Source organism: Acanthaster planci, linkage group LG19 (assembly GCF_054643075.1).
Source record: "Acanthaster planci isolate LZ-2023a linkage group LG19, COTS_SCS, whole genome shotgun sequence".
Taxonomy (NCBI): domain Eukaryota; kingdom Metazoa; phylum Echinodermata; class Asteroidea; order Valvatida; family Acanthasteridae; genus Acanthaster; species Acanthaster planci.
Genome location: NC_141795.1, coordinates 3,740,080 through 3,763,890, shown reverse-complemented (window position 1 = coordinate 3,763,890; position 23,811 = coordinate 3,740,080). Strand labels below are relative to the sequence as shown.

The window sequence follows — 23,811 nt, the reverse complement described above, 5'->3', positions numbered from 1 at the left end:
TATGATGTAAATTGTTGTAGTCCCTATCATAACGGTCACTGACCATTCTGACAAGCATGACATGCCTCAACAGTAGTTTTTAAAATTGATGCAAATAAAATATCAATGTATTAATAAATAGCACTAAATGCAGTGAAGGGAAAAGTGGAAAAAATTATAACTTTGACAAAAAAAGTTTTTCCTGCATGAAAAAAATGGAGTACCACTTGAAGTTGAAGACCCTGTGCACAAACCTGGTGTGACTATGATGAGACTTGTCTGAAAACTTTTCTAAGTAAATGCTTCGGAATTTTCCCACCTAAATTTCACTTTATAGGACATTTTATCACTTTCTGATGGCTGCTATAACATTTCAAGGGAAAATTTGTGTTGTCCGTGAGTGGAACTCTTTCCAAAAAACTGTAAATTTTGTAGGGCCTTCAGAGAAGAGCGCCCTCCCCACAGTTATTCCAATTTTAAAGTACTTAAAAGAATCAATGGGGGAAAATCGATGATAACTCACCTTCGAGACAACAAGAGGAATACCAGTTCCCCTCCCTCCTTTCATCCGAAATCCCCACGGAGATCCACCCTCCAGCACTACCTTGTAATTCGCCATTTTCTCCCGATCGTGTGGTTGGTTCAAAGTCCACGGAAGAACAGTTTTTCGCGTCCCCGCGGCACTGCGTGAGCTACATTCTTGCTGTGATGAGAGTGCGCAGCCGAGTAAACACACGAGAGGTCAAAGGGCAACGTGGATGAAGGAGCACGTTTTTACTAAAGTTGTATAAGTCTCTCAAATTAAGAAAACTGAAACACACTGATCCTTTGGCCGGAGTTGATCTTTTTAATCCATATAACTACTGCTTTTCATGCTAGTCGAACTTTACCAATCCTTTCGAATGAATGCAGAATTAAATTGGGTGGAATAAAAAGTGTAAATTGTATTTTGAGTTGTTTCGTTTCCTCGTGCCTTCGGTCAAAGATGTAACGACAGAGGAATTAACCAAGTTTACGAATTGCATCAAGAGGCGACTGCACTCGAGCGATCGAGACGAGGGATCGGGAATGTGTTTCTGCTGTCATGATGGCATCCGAAAATCCTGAAAAATATGTCTTTCCCGGACGAGAGGGAAAACTGCCTATTATAACAGTGGATGCTTTCACCGACAAGCCTTTTGCTGGCAATTCAGCGGCCGTCTGCTGCCTCGGCGAGGTGAGGAACCCGGGCTTAACATGCCATTACCAAATGGAAATGCCGAGGCCAAAACATTTTGATGACACAATTTGTTGCTATGCTAGTTTGGTGTACGAGTAGTAAGAGATGTTTGAACCGCTGAAATTATGTATCTGTCTTCACGACAGCTGCCAAAAGATCATTCTTTTATATTTGTATTTTTCAGGATATTCCTGAAGAAACAAAGATGAAGATTGCCGCCGAGATGAATCTATCAGAAACTGCTTATCTACAGACTCTTGTGCCAGGCGAAACATTTCAGACTGGTACCTAGGCTTTACCTTACTTCGAGAACTGTAAATCACTAACGGAGTATCACGCAGTTGTGACTTTAGAGTTCTCGAAGTGCCTTTACCTTACGACATGAATCGTGAAAAAATCACAAATTTCAGATAAGATCTGATGATTTTTTAGTATGATCTAGTTGAGTGCATACATGCAGACGTCTTTGAAGCCAATGTGACCAAGGAGGAATAAGAACACATAGTGTGACATAGAAAACTTTTTTGCAGATGAATATTTTTTTTTTAAAATTTTTCCCCCGTAATTTCTCTGAAGCAACCCACCTCAGGATTCGTTGGTTCACACCCACCCATGAAGTGGACCTGTGCGGCCATGCCACCTTGGCTTCAGCTGCGGCGCTATTCTATGTCGTGGGCAACCGCAATGATGCAGTGCGATTCCAGTCCAGGAGCGGCGAGTTGATAGCCAGGCGGGCAGGGGCCTACATCGGCCTGGACTTCCCGCTGAATATGCCGTCACCAGAGGTGTTGTTTTTTTCTGGCTGGTGTCACGCAGAAGTGTCTGGTGTAAAATATTATCAGCTCATTAGCATACTCCCATTGATTGGTCAGGCCTTCATGATAGAACAGTTGTCGCCAGAAGTTTGCTAGATAGCGTCTGTCCTTAGCATCATCCTTCTGCCGACACTTTTTCCCATTGGACACTTTTCGGCAAGACGCTGGGATCCCATTGAAAGGATTCAAGACTTGTATTATTAAGAGAATTTTTATTGAAGAATTTGGATGTTTTCGCACATCTCCACAGTATCTTTAGAGACCACAGTAACTATTATGCAACACTTATGTGGTCCGCACAACTGCAGAGCATGCCTGTGCATGCGAGTGTGCATAAGGGACTGACAACTAACTTTAAAAATGAGAATTGATGCTTTTGTAAAAAATGGTCTAAAAATTGGTAGATTTATGAGTGTTAGGGAGAGGATATTGCCAGTCAGTGACAGTTCAGGACAAATGAGTCTGATTGCCTTGAGAATACCCAGAAATAACGACTAAATTGCAGCAACATGAAAATCAAAAGCTATTATGATCGAATGAGAGTGTGAACAAAAGATTTGTGTTGTAACCAACTTTTGTTTGATCTTTCTTTATGTCATGCAGGATAGGGCCCCTCTAGCACAGCTTATTCAGGTAGGATGTGGCTTTTACAGTTCATAATTATTTCCTTAATCAGTACATTTTTATGATTAAACCATTACAGTCTGGCCCTCATTCACTGACATTTCCATTTGCAATAATGATCATTCTGTTGACCTAAATATTACATGGATGCTGTTGTTGCTGGCAAATCCATCCCAAGTCCACATAAGTCCTTTAGAAGTCATTCAGTCTTATATTGTCACTTTTTCAAGTGAGCTGAGACAGGTGTTCTACTGAAACTGAACTGACTTCAGATACACTCGTCCACAAATTTGTGGTAGAGTCGAGTGCAGCACTTCACCGATCGCCATCACTATAGTTGTCAAATCACCACTCTCTGATTATCGCTTGCTCATTGATCAATTGTTAATCATCGGTTACCATTATCATCACATGCAAGATGATTTGGTCAACATTCATCTTTCATGTTATGCAATACCTTGTAATTTTCCATCAACATGATCATAATCACATGGTCACACCATCTGCAGGTAACTATTGGTCAACACGTGCCACAAGACGTGTATTACTCAGAAAGGACTAAAAAGTTGCTACTGAGGCTGAGGGATACAGAGACAAGGTACTGTCAAACTTCAGTATAAAATTCAGTGAGTTTGCCTATCATGAGGTCTAGTGTTCAGAAGAACCTGCAAAACAAAATCAGGGCAACTTACTCATCTTTTAACAAGCACAGTTCTCTAAAATTTCCTCGTTGCTGGGAGAAAGTCCTATCACAAGCCAAAGTTGACGTCTCAATTTAGTTACAGTGTACATGTGCATCTATTAAGATTTTCCATAGGTTTTTTCCAAAAGAGAAACTATAGTAAGTTTAGTTAGAAGCAAAAGATTAGATTGGAACATGAAGGGACTGTACAGGAGTCAGGCGACTTTTTTATTTGTTGAGCAGATACATCCAAATGGTGACTCGGCACCAGACGTGTTTTGAGCCAACATGAGCATATTACCACAACTGGATGTGGTAATATCTTGATAACTGACAGTATCTTCATCAGGTGCCATTTGACAAAGCTGCATAGACTCACTCTCACTGTTTTGTTCAAAACAACTCAAAAGTTTTACAGTACCTTGTTCTGTCTCGCATGCAGAAGTAATTCCATTGAGTTTAAGGCATTCTGGCATTTCATGTGGGCTTTCCACAGAAAATTTGAAACTCTGAGACTAATGTCTTGCAATGCAATTATCCTAGGCTACCCTTGGCCCTATCACACCTGTCGATGTTCAGTTTACTCTGGGAGCAAACCAGGAACTTCTTCTCCGCTTGCCTGACTCTGCAACTAGGTACATGTACATATAGCGAGAATTTCCAATTTGACAGCGATATGATTATTCCACATCGTCAATGAATTTTGTACCCATTTTATGTTGTAGACGGACAGACTACTGCTCTGACAATGTAAGCCTCATTGATTTGGGAATCTGGGCCCAAGTTTGTCCAAGAACATGTGCTTTAAACCTCCTGTGCACTCGGTCTTGATTCAAGATGTTGCTATATTCCTGATGCATGACCATGTTCTTGGAAACTGAAGGATCTGCTATGATAGGGCACTACGACTTACAACTCACTGCCTTTCATAGTGGTATAGGATATATGTACATTAATATTTTATTGGCAATATAGTTTTCCCTCTGGCATTGGCCCATTGTCGCAGTGTCTGCTCAAAACAGTTTCAGGGGCAAAGTTTACAATGCAGATGTGATATTGGAGATTCCTTGATTTTTCTGGAAATGAAGATCACGCCAGTGTAAGGAAATTGGCTAAGATGTGCCATGTTAAACATGTTAGTTGCTTTCCCTTTGAACACAAATAGCTCCAGTAAACCGTAAATGGAGAAATAACGACTGCTGCCATTTATCATTTCATTTTCTGTGCACGCAGAGAAACTTTGGAGAGTCTGCAGCCCGACTTCGGAGCCATGATGGCCGCTCCCAATCCTCAGGCCAAAGTCAAAGGTGTCATCGTCACCCTGAAGGGTAACCCTGGCAACGGGGCCATCGATGCCGACGGCAAGCAGTACGATTTCGTCTCCCGTTATTTCGCCCCCTGGCACGGCCTACCCGAGGACCCAGTCACAGGTCAGAAAAGGAGACAAAATGTCCCAGGAATTTCCTGTGCTGTAAGCGCTCAAACTAAACTGAATTGTACTAATAGGCATGACTGCACAACAGAAACAGATCTGGTGATTGTGCCCATGATTGATATTTTGCATATGTGTAGCTAAGGGTTAACCTATGCTCAGACTTGTTTTTGAAGAGGGTTGAAGTAAACAGCAGTAGACTTTCCTTTTTCCTATCAGGCTCTGCACACACCGTCTTGGCTGGTTACTGGGCAGAGCAACTTGGCAAGAAGGAACTCTATGGTAAGAATGTCTTGATCAGTGTTGGAGCAAAGGCTTTGATCCTCAAGGCCAGGGCTTTGACTCTCTAGTCACAACGCTAAGGCCCTCAAATCAAGCCTTAAGGCAACCTAATGGCCAAGGCTCGCATCAAGGCACTACATCACTGGTCTTGATAGGAGATATCCAGTAATAATCTCCATTCAGTGCATCTCCAGTCCAGGGAGTTCCAAGTTCCTCAGAGCCACAAGGCATAGAAATTTTCTGATTAACATCCAGTGACCCAAATATCTGGGGTTATAATTTATAAGTGGTTTGGTCTCATGTGGAGGGGCTCCCCTTAACATCAAATGTATTTCTCTTGCTTGTTTGATAGCTCGTCAGTGTTCCAAGAGGGGTGGAGATATTCAAATAAGGGTGCGTGATGATGGGCGCGTTGATCTGCTGGGCAAAGCGACAGTAGTTCTACAGGGAGAAATTACTCTCTAAAGAGTTCCTTTGTGAGCCTCAAACTTCTCCGAATAGTGAAGTTTCATATTTACACTTTAATTTAGGGCTTTTCAGGTAAATTGCATCAAACACTTGGCAAACATTGTCTTGTCTTGTAAACATGAAGAAGTGCAGATTGTAGTTGGTCCAAGATAAATGATCCAGTTGTTAGGATTTGGTTGTCAGCCCATGCAAATATTTTCATCCAATTTGAGTATTAAATTGAATTTTAAGATTTACTTTTCATAAACCATTTTGCCTTTTTTTTGTGGAGAACTATTTTCTTTTTTTCTCTTCATTGCATTTGTCCCTTTACGTGATTGCAGACATAAGACCCTTTTAACTGAAATAGGCGAAATCATTCAGGTATTTTGTTCAAAGAAGTTTACATTGTGTCAATGGAATTAATATTTATGAGATCAGATATTACAAAGTTGTATGATGATGTTTGAAGATGGATGTCTTTTAGACTTTCGGTTCTCAAACTTACAATAATCGTTATGATTTTCATAAATTTATATACTTCAAGAAAGGGAAACTCAACTGATTTTCCTCGTACCACTCTTTTGAATGAAGTAGTACATAGAAAGTTGTGTGGCATATCTGGCACTGGCATTTCAAATGAAACAGCAAACCAAAATCTCTGAAATAAAATACAGATGTTTATTTCTCTTAGAAAAATGCTGACCTGTCCTTTATTCCAACATCATATTCACAAGCCTCGGTTTAAAACTTTGCCTTGAAGTCTCCTTGTTCCAAAATGACAAAGGGCAACGACTAGCACAAACAGCAACGGCCTACATGAGGTACCTGATATGGCGGACACAAGAGGGTGCTATTTTGTTTGGGTAAATCTTTTGTTTACTCCACATTTACCCACTTCAAATAGCGCCCTCCCATTGTGTCCCCCCATGGTCCAAAAAGGCCACTTGAGAATTGAATACCAACTGGCAAAATACAACAGAAACTACATTCTATTGCAACTACTTAGACACGGTTGAAGACCTATAAAAATGGCAACTTATAACATTTTTTCTCTCCAAATCTGAGGTTTTTGTAACACTAATGCTTATTAAACAGAGCACCAGAGTGGTCTCTTCGCAGAGATGGGCCTGGCGGGCCACTGGGTTGAACATGACTTACATTTACCATATTGGTAATCAAATTTGGCAACTTACAGAGTGCAATTTCAATCCACTGTGGAATGTTTCATTTGCACTAAAATGGTCCAATTTTACTCAACTCAATTGTTTATATATATCCACGTGTACAACTTGCTTTTCCAGCTGACCTGAACCGTCTCTAGAAAACTTGCGCCACTGTGTCATAGTTCCAATTCATGGGTTGAGAATTCCTCATATATACTTGGAAGTTCACGTTTGCATCACTGAATATTCCAGATACGTCAAAATAACTGTGTCACTGACTAGACAAATGTCAGTCTGTGTTTATTCTAGATAAAGCACTGAATGACCACCCTGCTTCAATCAATAGTGGCTGTTAGTTGGGTTCCCCATGTCTACATGTTACGCTCCGACGGCTTCTTGTATGCCATGCCGATGACGTCAAACACATCCTTCTCGCTGTTAACTGGTAGAGGCTCACCAGCAATACCTGCACAGGACCAAAACACTGGTACGACTAACCCTGTCATAACTAAACAGAGATGTTTGGCATCTATGCAAGGTGACCTCTCTTCAAATTTTAAAAACTGGCTGGTACCCACCTGTGCTGCCCATGGGCCTGATAGTATATTCATTGAGCGTGAAACCAGCTTCGATAGCTTTGGCCCTCATATCTTTGTTGAACATATCACTGCCGGTGAAGTAAAGCGTGCCACAGAAGTACTGGTCCTTGGGAATAAGTCGGATATCGATGCGTCGGAAGAGATGGTCCTCCTCATCCTCCTCCTCTGCTGGCAACTGACACACCCCCTGGAAAGAACAAAGGCTTTTGATGAAATTGTGTAATGGACGGTCTTAATATGGCCCTGTAGAAAAGGTAATTACTTTTTTTAATCATAAAATAAACCATCAGGGGAACCCAACTTAAAAAATTGAAAAATATGATTACCATGAATTTGCTTTCGCCAAGTGAGATGGTGTCAGTTACAAGGGAAGATTTCTCCAACTGCTTTACAACTGAGAGAAGCAGTTCAGGCTGTTTAGAAAAAAGGGGCAAACAAAAAAACATTAACCATTAACCGGACAATTTTCTCACACCTTGCTTGAACTTTATTGATATGACCAAAGCTTGCACGAAGGCTGTTTGTCTCGGAGAGTAGTCTTTTAATTAGCTCCACCGAGCGTCTTGAAAATAATGGGCATAATGACAATCTTGCTCAGCTCTGAACACTACTATTTAGGCTGCCTTCAATAACTCCAAACCTTACATTGTTTCTTTCAAAAGTAACAAACAAAAGCACAGTGAAACTTTCACGAAAAACAATTCGAAAAATGTTACTATGCCACAACTCAGAGATTGAGTTATTGTATGAACAAAGTTTTCGGAACCTGACTGAGGTTCTTCAAGGCTAAATTTCAGGTTCCGGACCTGTTTTTCATCAGCAGAGGTATATTCTGGATGTGTTAGCAGGATATCAATGTCACCACTTGATGCAGCTCCCCGTCTGTAGCTGCCGCAGATCGTTGCGATGTAGTCCGGATCTAGGTCCTCTACCTGGGCTTTGATAAACGTTTCCAGTTTCTCCATCTCTGGGCGGGGGATACGCTTCTCAAAGTCCTCAAAATGCCTGGCAGAGGCAAAAACACTCCTTCAGTCAACTCACAGCCAAGTTGTGTTATGTACATTCATTTCGAACAGGGTTATAGAATCTAGTCAGACTTTGGAGGCATTGTTAACGTCTCGTTTTGAGTATGGGCAACTTTTAGCCGCCTGTTTGGGCAAGTTTTGGGCACTTGTTTTGAATATACATGTTTTCAGTCACCCTAATATGAGGTGCATATTTCCAAGGCTTTAGGGGGAAATTCAAAGCCAAAATCTGGGAAAGGTCAGCCTTAATGTTTTAGGTGGAAGAGGCTACTGAGCTGATTGGGAAAGAGGCAAAAGTGATCTGTCAACACTCTGTTAAATGGTTTTCACTTTTAAGAAAATAACTTCATAACTTTGATTTCATACTTGAGTCCAATTTTCTGGTGGTGGTTGAGCTTGTCTTGATGTTTCCTCAGCTCTGTCAAAAGAAATGAAATTCAACATTCAACAGCTGAGAAGGAAGGTGTCCAATTTTTATAGCAGTTCTTCAGTAATGTCATTTGATTCACCCTATAAATTACCATTTTATTTTCTCAGCTAATTTCTACAAATTCAACATGGTAGGAATGAGAACCACGCTGAATGCAACATGCAATACAGTTGTAATGGGAACACTGCTTTTTATGCAACCAAACAGAATTTCCACCCATGCTGAGTGCAACAAAATACAACATTGTAAAAATGAGAACCCTGCTTAATGCAACAAAATGCAACACAATAGAAAGCCATCCTGATAAAATGCAACAAAATGCAACAGTAGATCTTGTGGCATTACTCAATGCACTGGATATTTAAACACCAGCCATGGCCCTCTGCAGTTAGTGTTGACTGAAATTCTATCAATTTAACAGAGCAGAGCAGATCTGGGCAGACAGGAGGTAAATGGGGCTGGATCATTCTTCTGAATCCAAACAGAGCATGTTGTTACCTTCTATTGTTGTGATGCCATCGTCAACCAGTTTTCTCGCTGCAGCTGGGCTGAAAATAACAAAAAATGTCACTTGCTTTCTTTCCAAACACCAGCACACAGCAAACCAGTAGAGAAACATTCCCTCAGTACACCACAATACCTTCTTTGTGTTTCTAAATAAACAATTCTTTCTGTGGGCGGAATGCTTCACATAAATTTCAAGCATCGTTGGCAAAAGTCTAGGGCAATACGACACATTTACATCTGTTGTATTTAAGAAGGTACTTGCATGAGTTCTGATGTCATTTCTCAGTATCTTTGTCACAACTTGTGCATCAATAACGACACACCACCAGGCTGATTATTACTTGTATAACACATCTCTGAGTTATAAGTTTGTTTTCCTGATGGGGTTAAAGGAAAGTCTATTTAACCCTAACTGCCTGGCATATCATTTGGCTTACAGGACTCAGTCCTACAAAATACTACATAGTAGTCTGAGCCTGAAGGACCTAGTGCTACAAATAATTACTTCTGGCTAGGGCACTTCCATTGTTACTCGTACAGAGAACAATGAAGTCATGTATTCTTAGTGCCACAGCACTGAATGGTACATTGTCTTATTTATTGTATTTTATGGCTTCAGAAAGCAATGAATTCATGTCCTTATACAAGCAACAGCACTGAGTGCTACATTTTACAACAAAGTAGCAATTTTTAGTATTATTTAGGGATTAGGTTAATTATGTTCTTTCAGAGTATTTCCAACATTTCTCTGAATCCCTTTTTCCCCCACTGACCCAATTCCTGTCACTCTTGTCATCAGGTTGATGGCGACATTTGTGTCATCTGCTCGGATCTTCTCCAGTTTCTCCAGCTTGCCCGTTGCTAGAATCTCATCAATCTTTTTGGCAATTTTCTCCCCAACACCATCCTATCAAACAGCAGGCAAATGGCAAACATCAGTGTTTGTCCAGTGTCCAAAAAAGTGGGTTACACACTCCAAAAACAATAAGTCAGGGGAGTTTAATATATGTAGTCTGTTGTTATGGATTTTTGGGGAAGATTTGATTGAGAAAGTAAAAACAGAGGGTTATCATGTTATTGCTGGGCTGCTTTTATAATGCCAAGGCGTACGAAACCAATCAAAAGTGAGGAGCCAGTAAGGCCTACCGAGTAGTGCCTTACTGTTCAGAAAGTACTTCAAGTTCAAGTACCATGTCTCTCAAACTTACCAGTTTCTTGGCTTCCTTGCCACTGGTGATTTTTTCGGGGTATTTGGCGATGGTGCTCGCGGCTTTGCGGTAGGCATTGTACTTATGCATCTGTCTGGTTACATTCTTCTCATAGTTGGCCAACTCTGTTATGGAACAACTTGGACACGTGAAATCACAATTTCCAATTTAATTTTAAGAAACTGAGTTCTCAAGTGAACAGTGCCCTCGCTCATTTATGTGTATTCGGCCACATGTATTCAATTTTTTTTCAACTGCATACATTATCTTTATTCATTTCCAGTCATTCTTTTTCTTTTATATTTAAATATTTATAAGTTCTAACTTTTGGCTTCAAATACTTTTTAAGGGCCCAGTATTTTTATTTATTGTACACAACTTGATGATCATGAGGATAGGCAGGTCTTTGGCCACAGTGATTGTTATCGCTTTTGCCTCTCCTATTCCCAACTTGTATGTGATGGAAAAGAAATGGCATGCATAAATAATAATATAATAATAACGATAACATTTACTAGCATGACTAGCCTCACACGCTTTTCACGAAACTGGTAAAACGTTACGTTTCATATTACACATAAGTCCAGACTGACTGAGCAGCAGTTTGAACCATGTTTGAACTTAATACACCATGTTTCCTTACCAGAGAGAACATCCACCAGATCTTTGTTTGGATTGTCATTTTGTGGAGCTTTGCGTTTACTCATTGTGACTCTCGATGAATTTCAATTGGGCAGAAAATACACACAACACCAACAAAGGTGAACGCGTCTGCACTGTGCCTTGCCGTACGGGCTAGGTACGTATGCATATGTCACGCGTACGAGAGACTGTTTCCCTCCTTGCCTTTGTGTGCAATAATATGAAAAGAGAATAGGTTTCAGTCTTCATACGCGTACGAAATGAATGCGGGCGTGCGGGCGGTCGTACAGTACGGATTAATCCAAGCACGTGGGACGCATACTCGAACGTCCAACGTGCTTTGGTTAATCCGTACATGTACTGTACGACCGACCGCGCGTACATGTACAACTAGTACATGTTGCGTCAGTGCACCGCGCAGGCGTCATGCACTAGCGAGCATGCATTCACTCTTCACGCACGCGCTGGGCTCGATCCGTCGGTTTCTTCTCAAAGCTCCTATCAACATGTGCGCTGTACATGTGAATGTGTCTCTGTTTCGAATATAGCGCCCTCTATGGTACTACTTTTCGGCTGTGCTCGTCAGCGGCACGGTGCACTGGCCAAAACAGTAAAATCTGTCCTAGAGCTAGGTGGGCGACGGGAGTCAATTTATGAGCGGATTGATTTGATTTTATTTCTGTGTACCAAAACTCAGTACCCCAGATGTAATAAGTTCAGAATGAAATTTGAGTTCGATCTTTTCTAACCCTCCTTTTGCTACGACAGGCTCAATCAAAAATACCTTCCGCTTGACTTGCCCAAGTGCACAGACACAAAGGGGTCATTTCACTGATTTTGACAGATTTCACAAGCTTCATTCCATGTTCCAATAATAACATATTCCCATAAACCGCACAATACAAGGCTGCAATATTACTGACATTTTATTGTTCCAATTCCAATCGGCAAATCTGCCGTTCTTTGTTAATTTACATACATACATATTTTTAAGAAAAGAAAACAGCAACAAACAAAACAAAAACATTTTACTAGACCTTTAAAAATTCTGCAACTTCCCTTGCTCCTAATGTAGTGTATAAAATGGCCATTACATCGAGTGCACTTTTTTATCCGAGTCTGATCACAAAACAGTTTTTTTCCCTAAAAAACGTAGAATAAAGCAGCACATATGCAATATGATCCCACAAAATGAGTCATAATTTTTTTCCCCCGCAACTATTAAAAGAGCACGGTCTGTTCTCCATTTTGATAGATTGCTTGGGCATCTCAATATATACAGAAATTTGTACGCAGAGGATAACACTGACCGCTCCTACTGGCTTGTTTTTGAACCTCTCACTCTGCCCACTATTCCTGCATAAAGTTATTTATAGCAAAGAGCTGTCACTAAAATAGCACTGACATAAACTACCAAGAATGCATCTACTGCATGAATGGTTGGAAGAGCGATGGGGTTAGATCCAAAACCTCACTGGGAGAAGCTGACAAGGAAATGAGGCGGGATCAATCTCAACATGAAGCAGATCACGGACAGTCAAAAAATTCACCAAGTTTCCAATATAGGTGGATGTGCCCTTACAAATTGCCTCTGACTGTTCACTGTCACAACATCAATGGAGACTTTTATACCAACAAAATTATTACATTCTACATCTACACACTAAGGACAAAAGGATTACATACTAAATTCAAGGCAATTAGAAATTTTAAAGTAATTGTGTCAGCATGCAATAAATTTACTCATAAAAACAATCATTTGGAAAAACATACATGGCATACAATATCAAGAAAATAAACAATAAAAATTAAAATAAAACATTCATGACTTGTCAAACGAAAAGTATGAAGCTCAGTACAGGTGGAGATTGTCAACAGTACTTGAGAACACATCCGTCAGTAGGACAAAACATTACATCAACTGGGCTAGGAAACACTTTAAGTCCAAGTATGAACCCCAGCACGGATGATCAGGTTGCTGATCTAATGAGCACGGCCAAGGTTGGAAAAAAATCTGCATATTGAGACCAGATAACTGTGTAATCATACATGTACCCTGGCTGATGCCCTTTCACTACTCTCTTTAATTTAATTGAAAAGATATGGCATATTGTTGGAAACGTAGGGCACCCCTATGGTTTTCAGGGCTTATCTCATCAAATGTCGATTCCAAAAATTTTGTTCCATTATTTGAAATAACACCAGGGCAAGGAGCCAGTCTATCACCATCCTCAATGTTGATCTGCAAACCACCCTCACTGGTTTTTATGCAAAAATGAAAATCACAAAGTCTTTCTGGTAACAGTTCAAACCATATCTACAAGTACAGCGGTTCATGCGATGTGAACAAACATTTAAGAGCCAAAGTTTGACTCATGGCAGATTTGTACAGATTCAACTACATGTACATGCATTTAAACAGCACAAAGCTTCACACAAGCAGAATTTCACAATACTGAAAACATTCCATACACGTAACGTCTGAATGCCCACTTTGCCGAATAAATTTGCCTAATTGTTAACTGAAATGAATTTACATGATTCTGCTTGAACCACATGATGCATGTTCACACCATGCAGGCTAGCAATGCTTGAATTTACAGGTATGCCCGTGTCTTTTTGTTTTTCTGGTTTTTCTTCACAGATGCAACATCTACATTATGACAGCACACTCAAACTGTAACAGATACATGCCAGGAACAGTGTGTTAAAATGAGAGTTTGGCGATTGGCAGTCATTTAATAATGAAATGTTACTGATTATTAGAACTGATTCACCTGCTAACAAGCTATACAAAGTGTGCATGACAGTATCAAAACGAGCTTCCTTGAGGAAATGATCTGATTGATGATTTGATGATTTACAAGCAATAATGTCAGACATACACATGCGGTCTAGTGGATTACCAGTATAGCATTTCTTTATTTTGACAAAAACAGGCGGTCCAATGATGAAAATACTCCGTTTTTGAATGAGGCTGCAATTTTACTGCTTTTCAATACCTGGTGTTAGCTTAACTAGCTCTGAAAGAAGTACGGTCTGCAGAACAGACTTTGAAAAAGTTGCACTTTGATCCATTCTTATCATTGATAAGCCTAAATCTGGAATTTACTGTTGCTCTGTACAGCGCAGGTGTATAACAATATCAGTCTAGTACATGAAAGCATCCACATCCAACAGCGGAACAAAGGGCCGAAATATTATCGGACAACTGACAACCAACTTAAAACATTTAAAATGCACATGACGATCAGAGTGTTTTTTTTTTTGGCTAAAGTTCACAAGCCTGCATAACGTTATGCCATCAACATAAAAATAAATACACAGAGGACTTTTTGCATACATTACGAACAAATACATAAAAGACTTTACTGATCCTTGCTGATGAATCAAAGTATCGCAGTGACGGAGAATTATCAATTTGTCTCTCATTCCTCAATTTTCAGACGTACAGGAGTTGCAAAAATCATTCGGGTACTGCATTATGTGTGGCAAATTAATTTTATCTCTGCAAAACTAGTCTCATTTCCTACAAACCACCTCGCCAACTTTCTGTTGCTTTTTCACTGTGTTTCACTAAAAAAGCAACAATAACATCAACCCATTTCAAAACCTATGGAACAGGTGCATGTTTATTGTACCATTTTTTTCCTGAAACTGACGCTTCTTAACCCTAACAGTCCTCAATCCTCCAAAAGGTGAAGGACTGTTAGGGTTAAGCAAAGTGTACACTAACACACCTTGGATTTTTTAATAAAAAGTCCCCTTTCCTGAATACCCTCAAGGACCAATTATATGCAAGCATTCGAACAAGACAGTTTTAAAAAGTGAGACCATCTGTAACTGTGAACAAATGTCTTTAAGTGGGAGCAGTAGAACGGTTCAGCAGGATGCTCCTTCCTGAAAACCCTTCATTTGGGGGATGCTCCTTCCTGAAAAACCCTTCATTTGGGGGAAGTTAAAATAGCAACAGCCTTGAGATCGGAATGTTGACCTACAATGCAATTCAAGCTCAGATCGAAGCCACTGGCGGTAAATTCTTTTCAAAGACAGCTATGCTGAATTCCCAAATGACAGACTGACCCCCATGAAATGCCACCTTCAGCTGGGCGAACTTAGATAAATCTACTGAACAGGCAAAAATCACTTGGCCAATTTGCATATACATGGAAATCAAAAGTACTGAACCTGCTTTCTGGCTTACTAAGCAATACTCTTGTATACTCAGCAAAGTGCAAATATTAATGTACTGGAAATGGTCTCTTCTCTCAGGTGCAAATCACACGCATGACTTTTAGTAGATCAATCGCGGCAGCTACCATTGCGGGTAAAAAAAAAAGAAAGGTCATATCTCATTAACCAAACCCCATCCCCTCCGTAAACCCCCCAAAAATCCTAGGAAGCACTATCCTCCGACGCATCCATGTGAGGGTCAGATGAAATAACACCTGTTACTCCCAGGATGCGAGGTTGACATGCGAATTACGCCAGTGAAACAAATGTGCACAACGATGCAGTTCTTCAGAATGAAATGGGTCTGCAGAGTGAATCGAGCGAATGGAATGAAGGTCTGCAGGATGATCCAAATCTGCAGGATGAAGCAGGTCTGCAGGATGCAGCAGGTCCGCAAGATGAAGCAGGTCTACCGGACGCGTGGCTGTAGTGCTACGTTTCCAGTGTTACAATGGCAGCAACACATCCAGCTCAAAGCATTGTCTCCCGGGTTGACCTCCCATGAAGCACGGCACTTGCAGTCAAAATCAGGCATTGCTTTTTTTTTTTCGATGGATACATAAATGTCCATAGAGCGTATTCATCAGCCCAAATTACCAGTGAAGAATTTGTAATGCTTTCTTTTTTTTATCCCACTCTCCTCGATGCATCTTTAAAATATAGTCATTCAGTCTTTGCAAAAAAACGCTGAACCATTTGACCAGACGACACAAACAGCACCCACTTCCCTCAAGTCGCTTGGTCTCATGTTTGAGCTTCAAGGCTCAGGCAGACGACCGTTCCTTTTTTCCCCTTAGGGAGCAGTCTCCACTTGTTGTCGTTTTGGAAGTTCAATCGCATATAACAAGTTCATTCGTTTTGGTTTTTTTTCTTAACTTACAAAAATCCTATGAGTTATCCTAGATCAGATGGAGGTACTATATGTACTGTGCCAGCCATTTGAAGCCTTCGCCGTAGCCTTGTTGCTTGAGGACACTGCACATGAATAACTCAACGGGGCGACCCGGCAAGTCTTTTAGAGGTATGTTTCCCTGAATGGAAAGAAACAAAGAAATTTTTATTATTCCTTTCAAAAAGTGTTCCTTATTTGAACAGCAACCAGACTTGCCTCCTTAGATCTTTGGGTTTAAAACAATCGAAATGATCAATGCTTCCAAGTTGGAATCAAGTGATTTCATGATTAAAGTCAGAGGATGTACTTGGTCAACATACTTTGCCAACCATTTTAATGCATTTTAATGCTTTAATTTTAGTGCTAGAACTTTCACACTTGAGTAGAGATTCCATGAAACTGTGTTCAGTTCTCAGCTGATGGTTCTTTATGGGACAGCAAGTTGCCGAGGGTCCATAAAAACTGAGCCTAACTGATGGGGTTAGGTTAGAGTTTTGAGACATATAGGGTTCTACATTAACGCTAACTCTTCAAGATCCTTCAAAGTCCCCCAGGAAGTCTCAGAGGATTTTATAGAACTGAGGAAGTTAAAGCACAGTGCCTATTCCTTTACACAGGGCTTGATGCTGCTTGAAAGTTTAGAAAGACTGTGCCCTTTGAACGATTTTCTGCACAGTGGCGGGGTTTTTTATAGAATTAAAGAAGAATCCTAGCGATTGGGGTGGAGTTCTTCAGACGCCGGTGTTCAATACCTTTCCTGTCGTTTGCTGAATGAGGCCGAAACAATCTCTAATGTGATCTTCACTGCAAGCTGTGGGGATGTCAATCTTGTTGCCCAGGATCAGTACTGGGGCGTTGGCCACAGACTCGTCTGTTAACAGACCCTGAAAAATGCAAAGGACCCTTCAATTTGGGCATAATAGAGGCGGATTTCTTGAAAAATGGTTGATGGCACTGAGTGGCCAACTGGAAATGTGAATTCTTTCTACTTGTAATAACACATCGTTTTCAATTCGGTATAGTTTTCACATGATTTAAAAGGAAATTTATTTGGAAGTGCATTCGATTACAAGGCACTGCTTGTTGGGTGTGAGACTCCATGAGATGGGATTTTACAATTTCTTCCAGTGAGGAAAGCTTACGTCAAGTTCTGCCTTTGACTCAGCAAATCTGGTGGGGTCGGCGGCATCTATGAGGAACACAATGCCGTTGATCGCAGGCAGGTAGTCCTTCCACACTCGCCGCGCCTGCTCGTGGCCACCCAGGTCAAAGGTTGTGAAAGATAACGACCCCATGCTTAATGATTCTGATGCTGGAAAACGACAAAAGGAAAGACAACACATGATGATGAAATGATACGTAATTCAACCCCATGCAAATACTTTTTGCAATCCAGGCAATGCTCTGGAACAAAAACATAAAAAATGGAAGGAACACAAAAGTCCACAAATTGCAAGATACTAGCCAACATGTCAACACTGTGTATTTTTGTAATCGGTTCCCAGCTGACATTTGCTAAGCAAATAATTATGCTAAGCGGTCTCTCTGAAATGGACTCAGCATGAGTACACCATTGACAGCATCTCAGATGTAACGGAGCCCCTTACTAGGATGTAACGTTGGAACGTGTTGTGCCATCCTGCCATCCTTCAGCATGTGTAGTAACGTCGTCTTGCCGGCGTTGTCTAACCCAAGAAACACAAGCTTCCCGCTCTTCTTCCATAAGCCTGCAAGAGCCCAAAAATGAAAAACTATCGGTATTCACACACCTTGGATGACAGTAAATGCCGCTGTACAATTTCCAGAAATGCTCAGAGCTAGACACCTCAGTGGTATGGAGCACCAAAGTGTGATGTCATTCAGAACCAGTAAATGCCATACAAACGACTGGAATACACGAGAGTGTTGGTTCACGTGCTGGTTCTTGTGCTAATGCCTTTTACACTCAAGATTGGCCATGTGACGTAGTCACTTTGGTACTCTATACAGCAAATAAGGCTTAAGACCACTGAGACCATTTGACATATATACATGTACCTGTACTGTGTGAAATAACCTCAAGCAGCAAGATTCACTTCTGACTTGAAAACATTAAGGAAGGATGCGAACCTTTGACACTTTAAGCACTGTTTATTTGCCACCTGAGCCCACATATGAACGTATGATACAGCCTCCAATAAAAAACAGCCAAAACATACATGTAGGCAAAGGCAGGGTTTTGGACTTTAAATTTTTGAAAATGAGTGTCCTGACTTGCAAGGCAGTGAAAAACAGAGCATCCAAGTCACTGCTGGTTTGTAAAATTCAAGAAAATAGGCCTCTCGGTGTTTGTCTTTTCAGCTGTTTCACACTAACAACAACGGTGAACACAGCTTGTGAAGGACATGTACCAGTAGGCTGAAAGGTCATTCTAACTCAACTACATGCTAATCTACCAGTCAGCCTTTGCTGTCACAGTAGTGTGTGATTCGAATGTTTCATGTACATCATCTGCTGGTACCCTCAATTTCTGCACAGACACACAGTCTAGTAACAATACCTAGCTGATTGATGTGCATTTTACCGAGTGACTAATGAAAGGTATCCTTCAGGGCAGATGGAGACTAAATATCTTTATCAGGGAAGTGTATAATGTAGGCTTTTTCCACTTGGAACTGGCAGAGAATGCTAGTATGTGCACAACAGACTGTGTTGGTTAAAAATATCTCGAGAATGCAGGTTGCAAAATGTAGCATTTAAAAGGGTACTGGAGTGCTGAGACTCCCTAAATACTCAAAATGACAGTCTCACAAGTACAGTTAGGTATTTTGGTACATGTATCCATTATTGTGTGAACCAACCTTGTTAAAACAGTAAATCATTATTATACATATTTGCTTAATGACTTTCTTCTCAACGGATTGTTCTGCATGTATCTTGCCTGTGGAAAGTCTCATTACACACAGATTACCATAACCAGGAAATACACTAACCTATAAAAAAAAGCATTAATGTTGACTGGTTGCAAATCCTTTCAGGGACTCTGTGATTTATTTGGATCATGACTGATTCCATCACTGGTTTGAAAATTGTACTTACCCAACATAGCGAGCACATCCGTAAACCAATTTACAAGGAACATGATGAACTTCTGATTTTAAGCCTCCGATCTTAAAACAGACAGGAAAATACAAATAAGGAATATTATATGCAACTAAAGGCTAAGGGAGATTTGTTGCAACAGAAAACCGTGGGGGGCCACTAAAACTAAATTTAGCTCAATCCATGAAAATACTTTAAAATCCCTCTGCAATTCCGGTCATTATGTTGAGGCAGCGCTAATGGTATACTGGAGCATTATGATTTCACATTTAATCAATGTATAAATTTATGCATGGCACACCGTGAACAACCCAACGTTAAATCCAAGACCTTGAAACAATGCCTCCTTCACAATCAGCCCCACTTTTTGCAATTCAGGCTCAATCATACAAAATTGTCCAAAACTGCCCCAGAGGATTTTGGAGGACTGAGGATGGTAAGGGTTAAGAGAGTACACGTACATCTGTGAACAAGGTTGTTTTTAAATTACTTCAAAAATACAAAATCGTAAAAAAAAATCATGTTAAAGAAACCTTAAGTTCTTTTGGGTATTTGAAATGAAGAAATGGCTGAATTTAATATACTGATACCTTTAAGACACTTCCCACACAACCAGAATTGGGTCATTTTGTGTATAATGTTTCTCTTTACACTTATTTGACTTATACATGTACATGTGCACCTGATATACATACATGTACACCACTCTCCATTTTGTATGACAGCACGTACATGTATTTATGGAATTCAATAGCCATTCCATTCAAAGCAGTAATGCCAAATACCGGTATTATGGAAAGCAGTATTGCCAAATATCATGAAACTTGGAACACCAAAGATGTGTACTTATTCAATAAAGTCTCTCAACATGTTACATAAGGCATGTCATGTGTGACCAAGTACAGGAGTTTTATCCCAATTGAAGAAGCAAGACACTGATCTGTAATCATCTTGTCTAACACTTGAAATTTGCATAAACAGTTTATTCGTACCAAGAGTTTGTGGTATTTCAGCAGGTAACTGGACTTAGAAAACTTGTTTGATTGGAAATAAACAGTTCAACATATATGTACAATAAACTTAACACCAGCAGTCAGCACTTGGTCCATTAGTAATTACATGGCATCATGTCTTGAACTTCAAAAACCAAAAGCCTTCTGGACAACTTATACAAAGATCGACTTCCACAAAAATTAATTTGAATAAAAATCTGATATTATTAATTTTTTTTTAATTGTGATTTTCATCAACCCTGTCTGTGAAGTTTCAAAATAATCTACACAGGGTTTCTTATTATAATTAGTGGGCCATGCACAGTGCTGGCAACACACCACCAGCAAAGATCCAATGTTAACAGGCACACTGTGCTTGATGCAGATGCTATGTTTACTTAGCTCACAATGTCAATAAAGACTACTTTGAGTGATGTAACAGTAATCCATCTTACTCAGTTTTAAATAACTGGGAATTTAACTGTCTTATTGGTTACATCTTTTTTATCATGCTTATGGTTTCAGATGTTTATATCAAACAATAATTCCACCTGGAGGCTGTGCAAATCACGTATGTCAATGATAATGTACAAGTACCACTAAGTAGTAGACAGAACTAAATACAAGTCCCTTGACAAGGGCCTTATCTGCTCAAAAAATGGCAAAACTTACAGGGAGGAATTTTACTTGATCTAAAAGTAACCAGTCTGAGAAAGGTTTTACTTTAACACCCTTACCAAAATCAGTTTGAAATCGCAAAATCTACCAAAATAACTATCCAGTTGTGTTCAGAATTATACAAATGCTTGGTAAAACCTTCAGTTTTAAGACTTTCATCAAGAAGGATGGAAGTAAGTTCTGATTTTCTGTGTTAGATGTACACGTACTTGGCACTCTATGGTGACTTCGAAGTGTTCATGGGCAGAGCTACTTTCTGCCCAATTTTTCACTGGGGAAAGAGTTCCATATACGGATGCCGCTCGATGCCCTGTGCACAAACCCTACGAGACTGGTCTGAAACTTTCTAAGTGTTTTCTAAGTAAACGACTTGGTATTTTCCCTCCTAAATTGAACTTTTCTGGACACATTTTCGCTTTCTGACGGCTAATAGGTCACCGTACAAAATAATTACTGGCATCCGTACATGGAACTCTTTCCCTCCCAGGATTTACCGAAATAAATCTGGAAATAAAAGCTTGTGCCATGCATATAAGGATTTCGGTGTTCCTGACCAATTCTGGTAGGAAGCATTAACCTGTGGGTAAATTTGGAAAGAGTTCCATATATAGGTCTACATACATGGACGTTCCACACTTTACGCCACTGTCATGACTGTCAGTAGAGGCACATATCACAACAGGGACTGTCCCTAGATTTGGAAAATTCCCTTTACTTGGGGAAAACATCAGTCCCCCAAAAAGAATGTCCCCCTAAAAGGGACTTTTTCCCCAAGTCGCCTGGGATCAAAAATAACCATGCACTATAGTATTAAAGTATTATCATTTTTTTTCCCTCCACGACTAAATTAGATCATGAAGATCAGCCCATGTATTATATGATTATGACAATAGCTCAATGACGATAATTTGTCATGATTATAGGCACATGCCTCCCTGCTGTATAGTTACGATGAATGTAGCCTTGTTTGCTAGGCGAGTACAAAACTACATGCCATGGACATGATGCACATACATCGTGGCATATTGATAGAAACCATCTGACATGTTTGACATGATGGACGACCGGACCCGTACGTGCGTGAGGCACGACACGTCATGACCGTGACACCGTCTTGATAGTCGGCTACCAATCGTCAGATCGTTGCTATACCCGTTCTTAAGGCACTGTTTCACACCCTACGCAACAGTTAGGCGAATAACAAGAATACTTACCGATGTTAACAAAATAATGCGCGGCCGAACACTAAAACTATACTGATAATACTAACATTAGAGCAGAGTGTTTTGAGATCTAGAAGGCACCCGAGACCACTGAAATGAAGTCTGCGAAATTTACGTCATTAAAAAAGGCACCCGACCTTTTTATCAAAGAATGCGTATCATTGGCTAGTTGGAATTCATAATTTAATAGTAAAATTCCCCCTTTTCAATTTTAAATGCTCCGTATCTTAAAATAAATACGTAAAAACAAAATTAATATAGATTTTCTGAAATATCAGATGAATATAATCCATTCACACGACGAATTTTTTACAATAAAACGGCGTTTTGCAGTGCAAAGTCTAACCAATGGTGACAGTCAATGAGTCTATTTTGGATAAACGATCGGCTCACAGATCGGGAAACCACTATGAAAAAAACAACGGGTGCTATCAAAAGCGAGATGAGCGGGAGCTGAAAAGGTGTGGGCTTTACATCACGGCAACAAAGTTAACAGTTAACTTCTTGTTGCAAAGCGGAAAGCTACAAAAATATATGACTCAGGATTCTTACCTTTGAAACAGTGTAGAATAAATGTAAAACACATTACATCAGTGAATGGGTGTAATCGGTACATGTACCGTTGACCCATGAGTGCGATATCGCCTGCCAAATATGAGAACATTTCAGAAAGGCCTAGGCCGCTTCAGTACTTCAACTGGAAAAATTGAGATTGACAACCAAGTTAACAGCCTTGTGTTTCCCTGACAAAAAAGGCTGTGCAATTGACACTCAAAACAACATTACTTTGTCTATATTTGGGGGGGCGGTATTATTATTTTTTTTTATCTTAACACCTTTGTTTCTTGACCAGGGTGTATCAAAGATTTTCAAAAGGGGACAGGGGTATTTTTAGGGTCACGGCCGTAAAATTAGGGGGGCTGGGTAACTGGAAGCATAACTGTTGTTTGTACGCTTTATCACATCTATGGGGCCTGGGTCGCTCCCTTTTTTCTTCCCTCAACCTCTTTTCTTCTCTCTTTTTTTAATCTATGGCGAAAAAAGGGGCGCGCCCCCACCCCTGATCCACCCCTGTTGACAGTGTTACGGTTTTCAAGATTTAAAATGTACATGTATTTAACACAACCGTATCGTGTAAATGTATTTGCGGAAGTTTTAAAGGCAAATCAATCATGCAAAAGTCTATCATCGGGCGAATCATTTCACATCAGAGCTAGTGCAACATGGATCGAAGCTTGGAGACAGCATATTCCCGCTTAAAAGTCGTGGAACTTTTATCTATCATGTCTACACCTGGTGTTAACAGCAAGTGTATGATTTAACGAAAGAAAGCTGGCAAACAACCATGAACACTTACCGTGACTCCAGCCTTCAAAGGCAGTAAGCCAGCCAACTTTTCCAGAGCAATATTCGCGCTTGAGTCTTGGATGTTTGTGCCTTGGGTTCTGAAGTTTGCCAATTTTCCCGAAGTATTACATGTATATGATTTTTAGCTTTATTTTTTGTTGAGGGTTTACCAGTTATTAGACAAATAAGCAAATCAATAACTAAATATGGTGACCACGTATTGGTGACCACGTATTGATTTGGTGACCACGTCTTTTCTTGCGACGTTGGCAAGTCAGCACGTTGCGAAAGGTATACACAGAAGTGGG

At 40.2% G+C, this 23,811-nt stretch overlaps 4 protein-coding genes across 18 annotated transcripts in view; 1 reads left to right on the top strand and 3 right to left on the bottom strand.

The window, feature by feature from the left end:
• Nucleotides 1–746, bottom strand: part of LOC110973912 (uncharacterized) — a 78,819-nt gene extending 78,073 nt beyond the window's left edge. For 12 of the 13 annotated variants that reach the window (XM_087130046.1, XM_087130047.1, XM_087130050.1 and 9 more), the window contains exon 1: nt 503–746. In XM_087130046.1, the coding sequence (XP_086986172.1) occupies nt 503–598 (96 nt within the window). In that variant the 5' untranslated portion in view covers nt 599–746. The remainder of the gene's footprint in view (nt 1–502) is intronic. The other variant, XM_087130057.1, reaches the window with a different exon arrangement.
• Nucleotides 747–793: 47 nt separating this feature from the next.
• On the top strand, nt 794–6,179 carry pbld (phenazine biosynthesis like protein domain containing). Of its 2 annotated transcripts, none has more exons than XM_022226499.2 (8): nt 794–1,195; nt 1,383–1,482; nt 1,775–1,983; nt 2,617–2,646; nt 3,863–3,954; nt 4,553–4,749; nt 4,971–5,033; nt 5,386–6,179. In XM_022226499.2, the coding sequence occupies exons 1-8, from the start codon at nt 1,064–1,066 to the stop codon at nt 5,496–5,498; spliced, it is 936 nt and encodes a 311-aa protein (XP_022082191.2). In that variant the 5' UTR covers nt 794–1,063; the 3' UTR covers nt 5,499–6,179. The 2 variants fall into 2 exon arrangements, with proteins under 2 accessions (XP_022082191.2, XP_022082276.2); XM_022226584.2 differs by lacking the exon at nt 3,863–3,954 and adding an exon at nt 3,147–3,235.
• polb (DNA polymerase beta) lies at nt 6,141–11,416 on the bottom strand. 2 transcript variants are annotated; one of them, XM_022226393.2, is made up of 9 exons: nt 11,059–11,416; nt 10,416–10,554; nt 9,981–10,114; nt 9,199–9,248; nt 8,637–8,688; nt 8,052–8,250; nt 7,572–7,658; nt 7,225–7,432; nt 6,141–7,112 (listed from the first exon to the last, which is right to left on the bottom strand). In XM_022226393.2, exons 2-9 carry the CDS (start codon nt 10,503–10,505, stop codon nt 7,018–7,020), a joined length of 915 nt encoding a protein of 304 aa, XP_022082085.1. In that variant the 5' UTR covers nt 10,506–10,554; nt 11,059–11,416; the 3' UTR covers nt 6,141–7,017. The 2 variants fall into 2 exon arrangements, with proteins under 2 accessions (XP_022082085.1, XP_022081914.1); XM_022226222.2 differs by having other exon boundaries at nt 10,416–10,540; nt 11,059–11,414.
• A 549-nt stretch (nt 11,417–11,965) lies between these two features.
• On the bottom strand, nt 11,966–22,291 carry LOC110973998 (small COPII coat GTPase SAR1B-like). Its single transcript, XM_022225281.2, has 6 exons — nt 22,148–22,291; nt 19,261–19,331; nt 17,790–17,909; nt 17,325–17,494; nt 16,935–17,066; nt 11,966–16,321 (listed from the first exon to the last, which is right to left on the bottom strand). The coding sequence occupies exons 2-6, from the start codon at nt 19,301–19,303 to the stop codon at nt 16,208–16,210; spliced, it is 579 nt and encodes a 192-aa protein (XP_022080973.1). The 5' UTR covers nt 19,304–19,331; nt 22,148–22,291; the 3' UTR covers nt 11,966–16,207.
• Between the last annotated feature and the right edge of the window lie 1,520 nt (nt 22,292–23,811).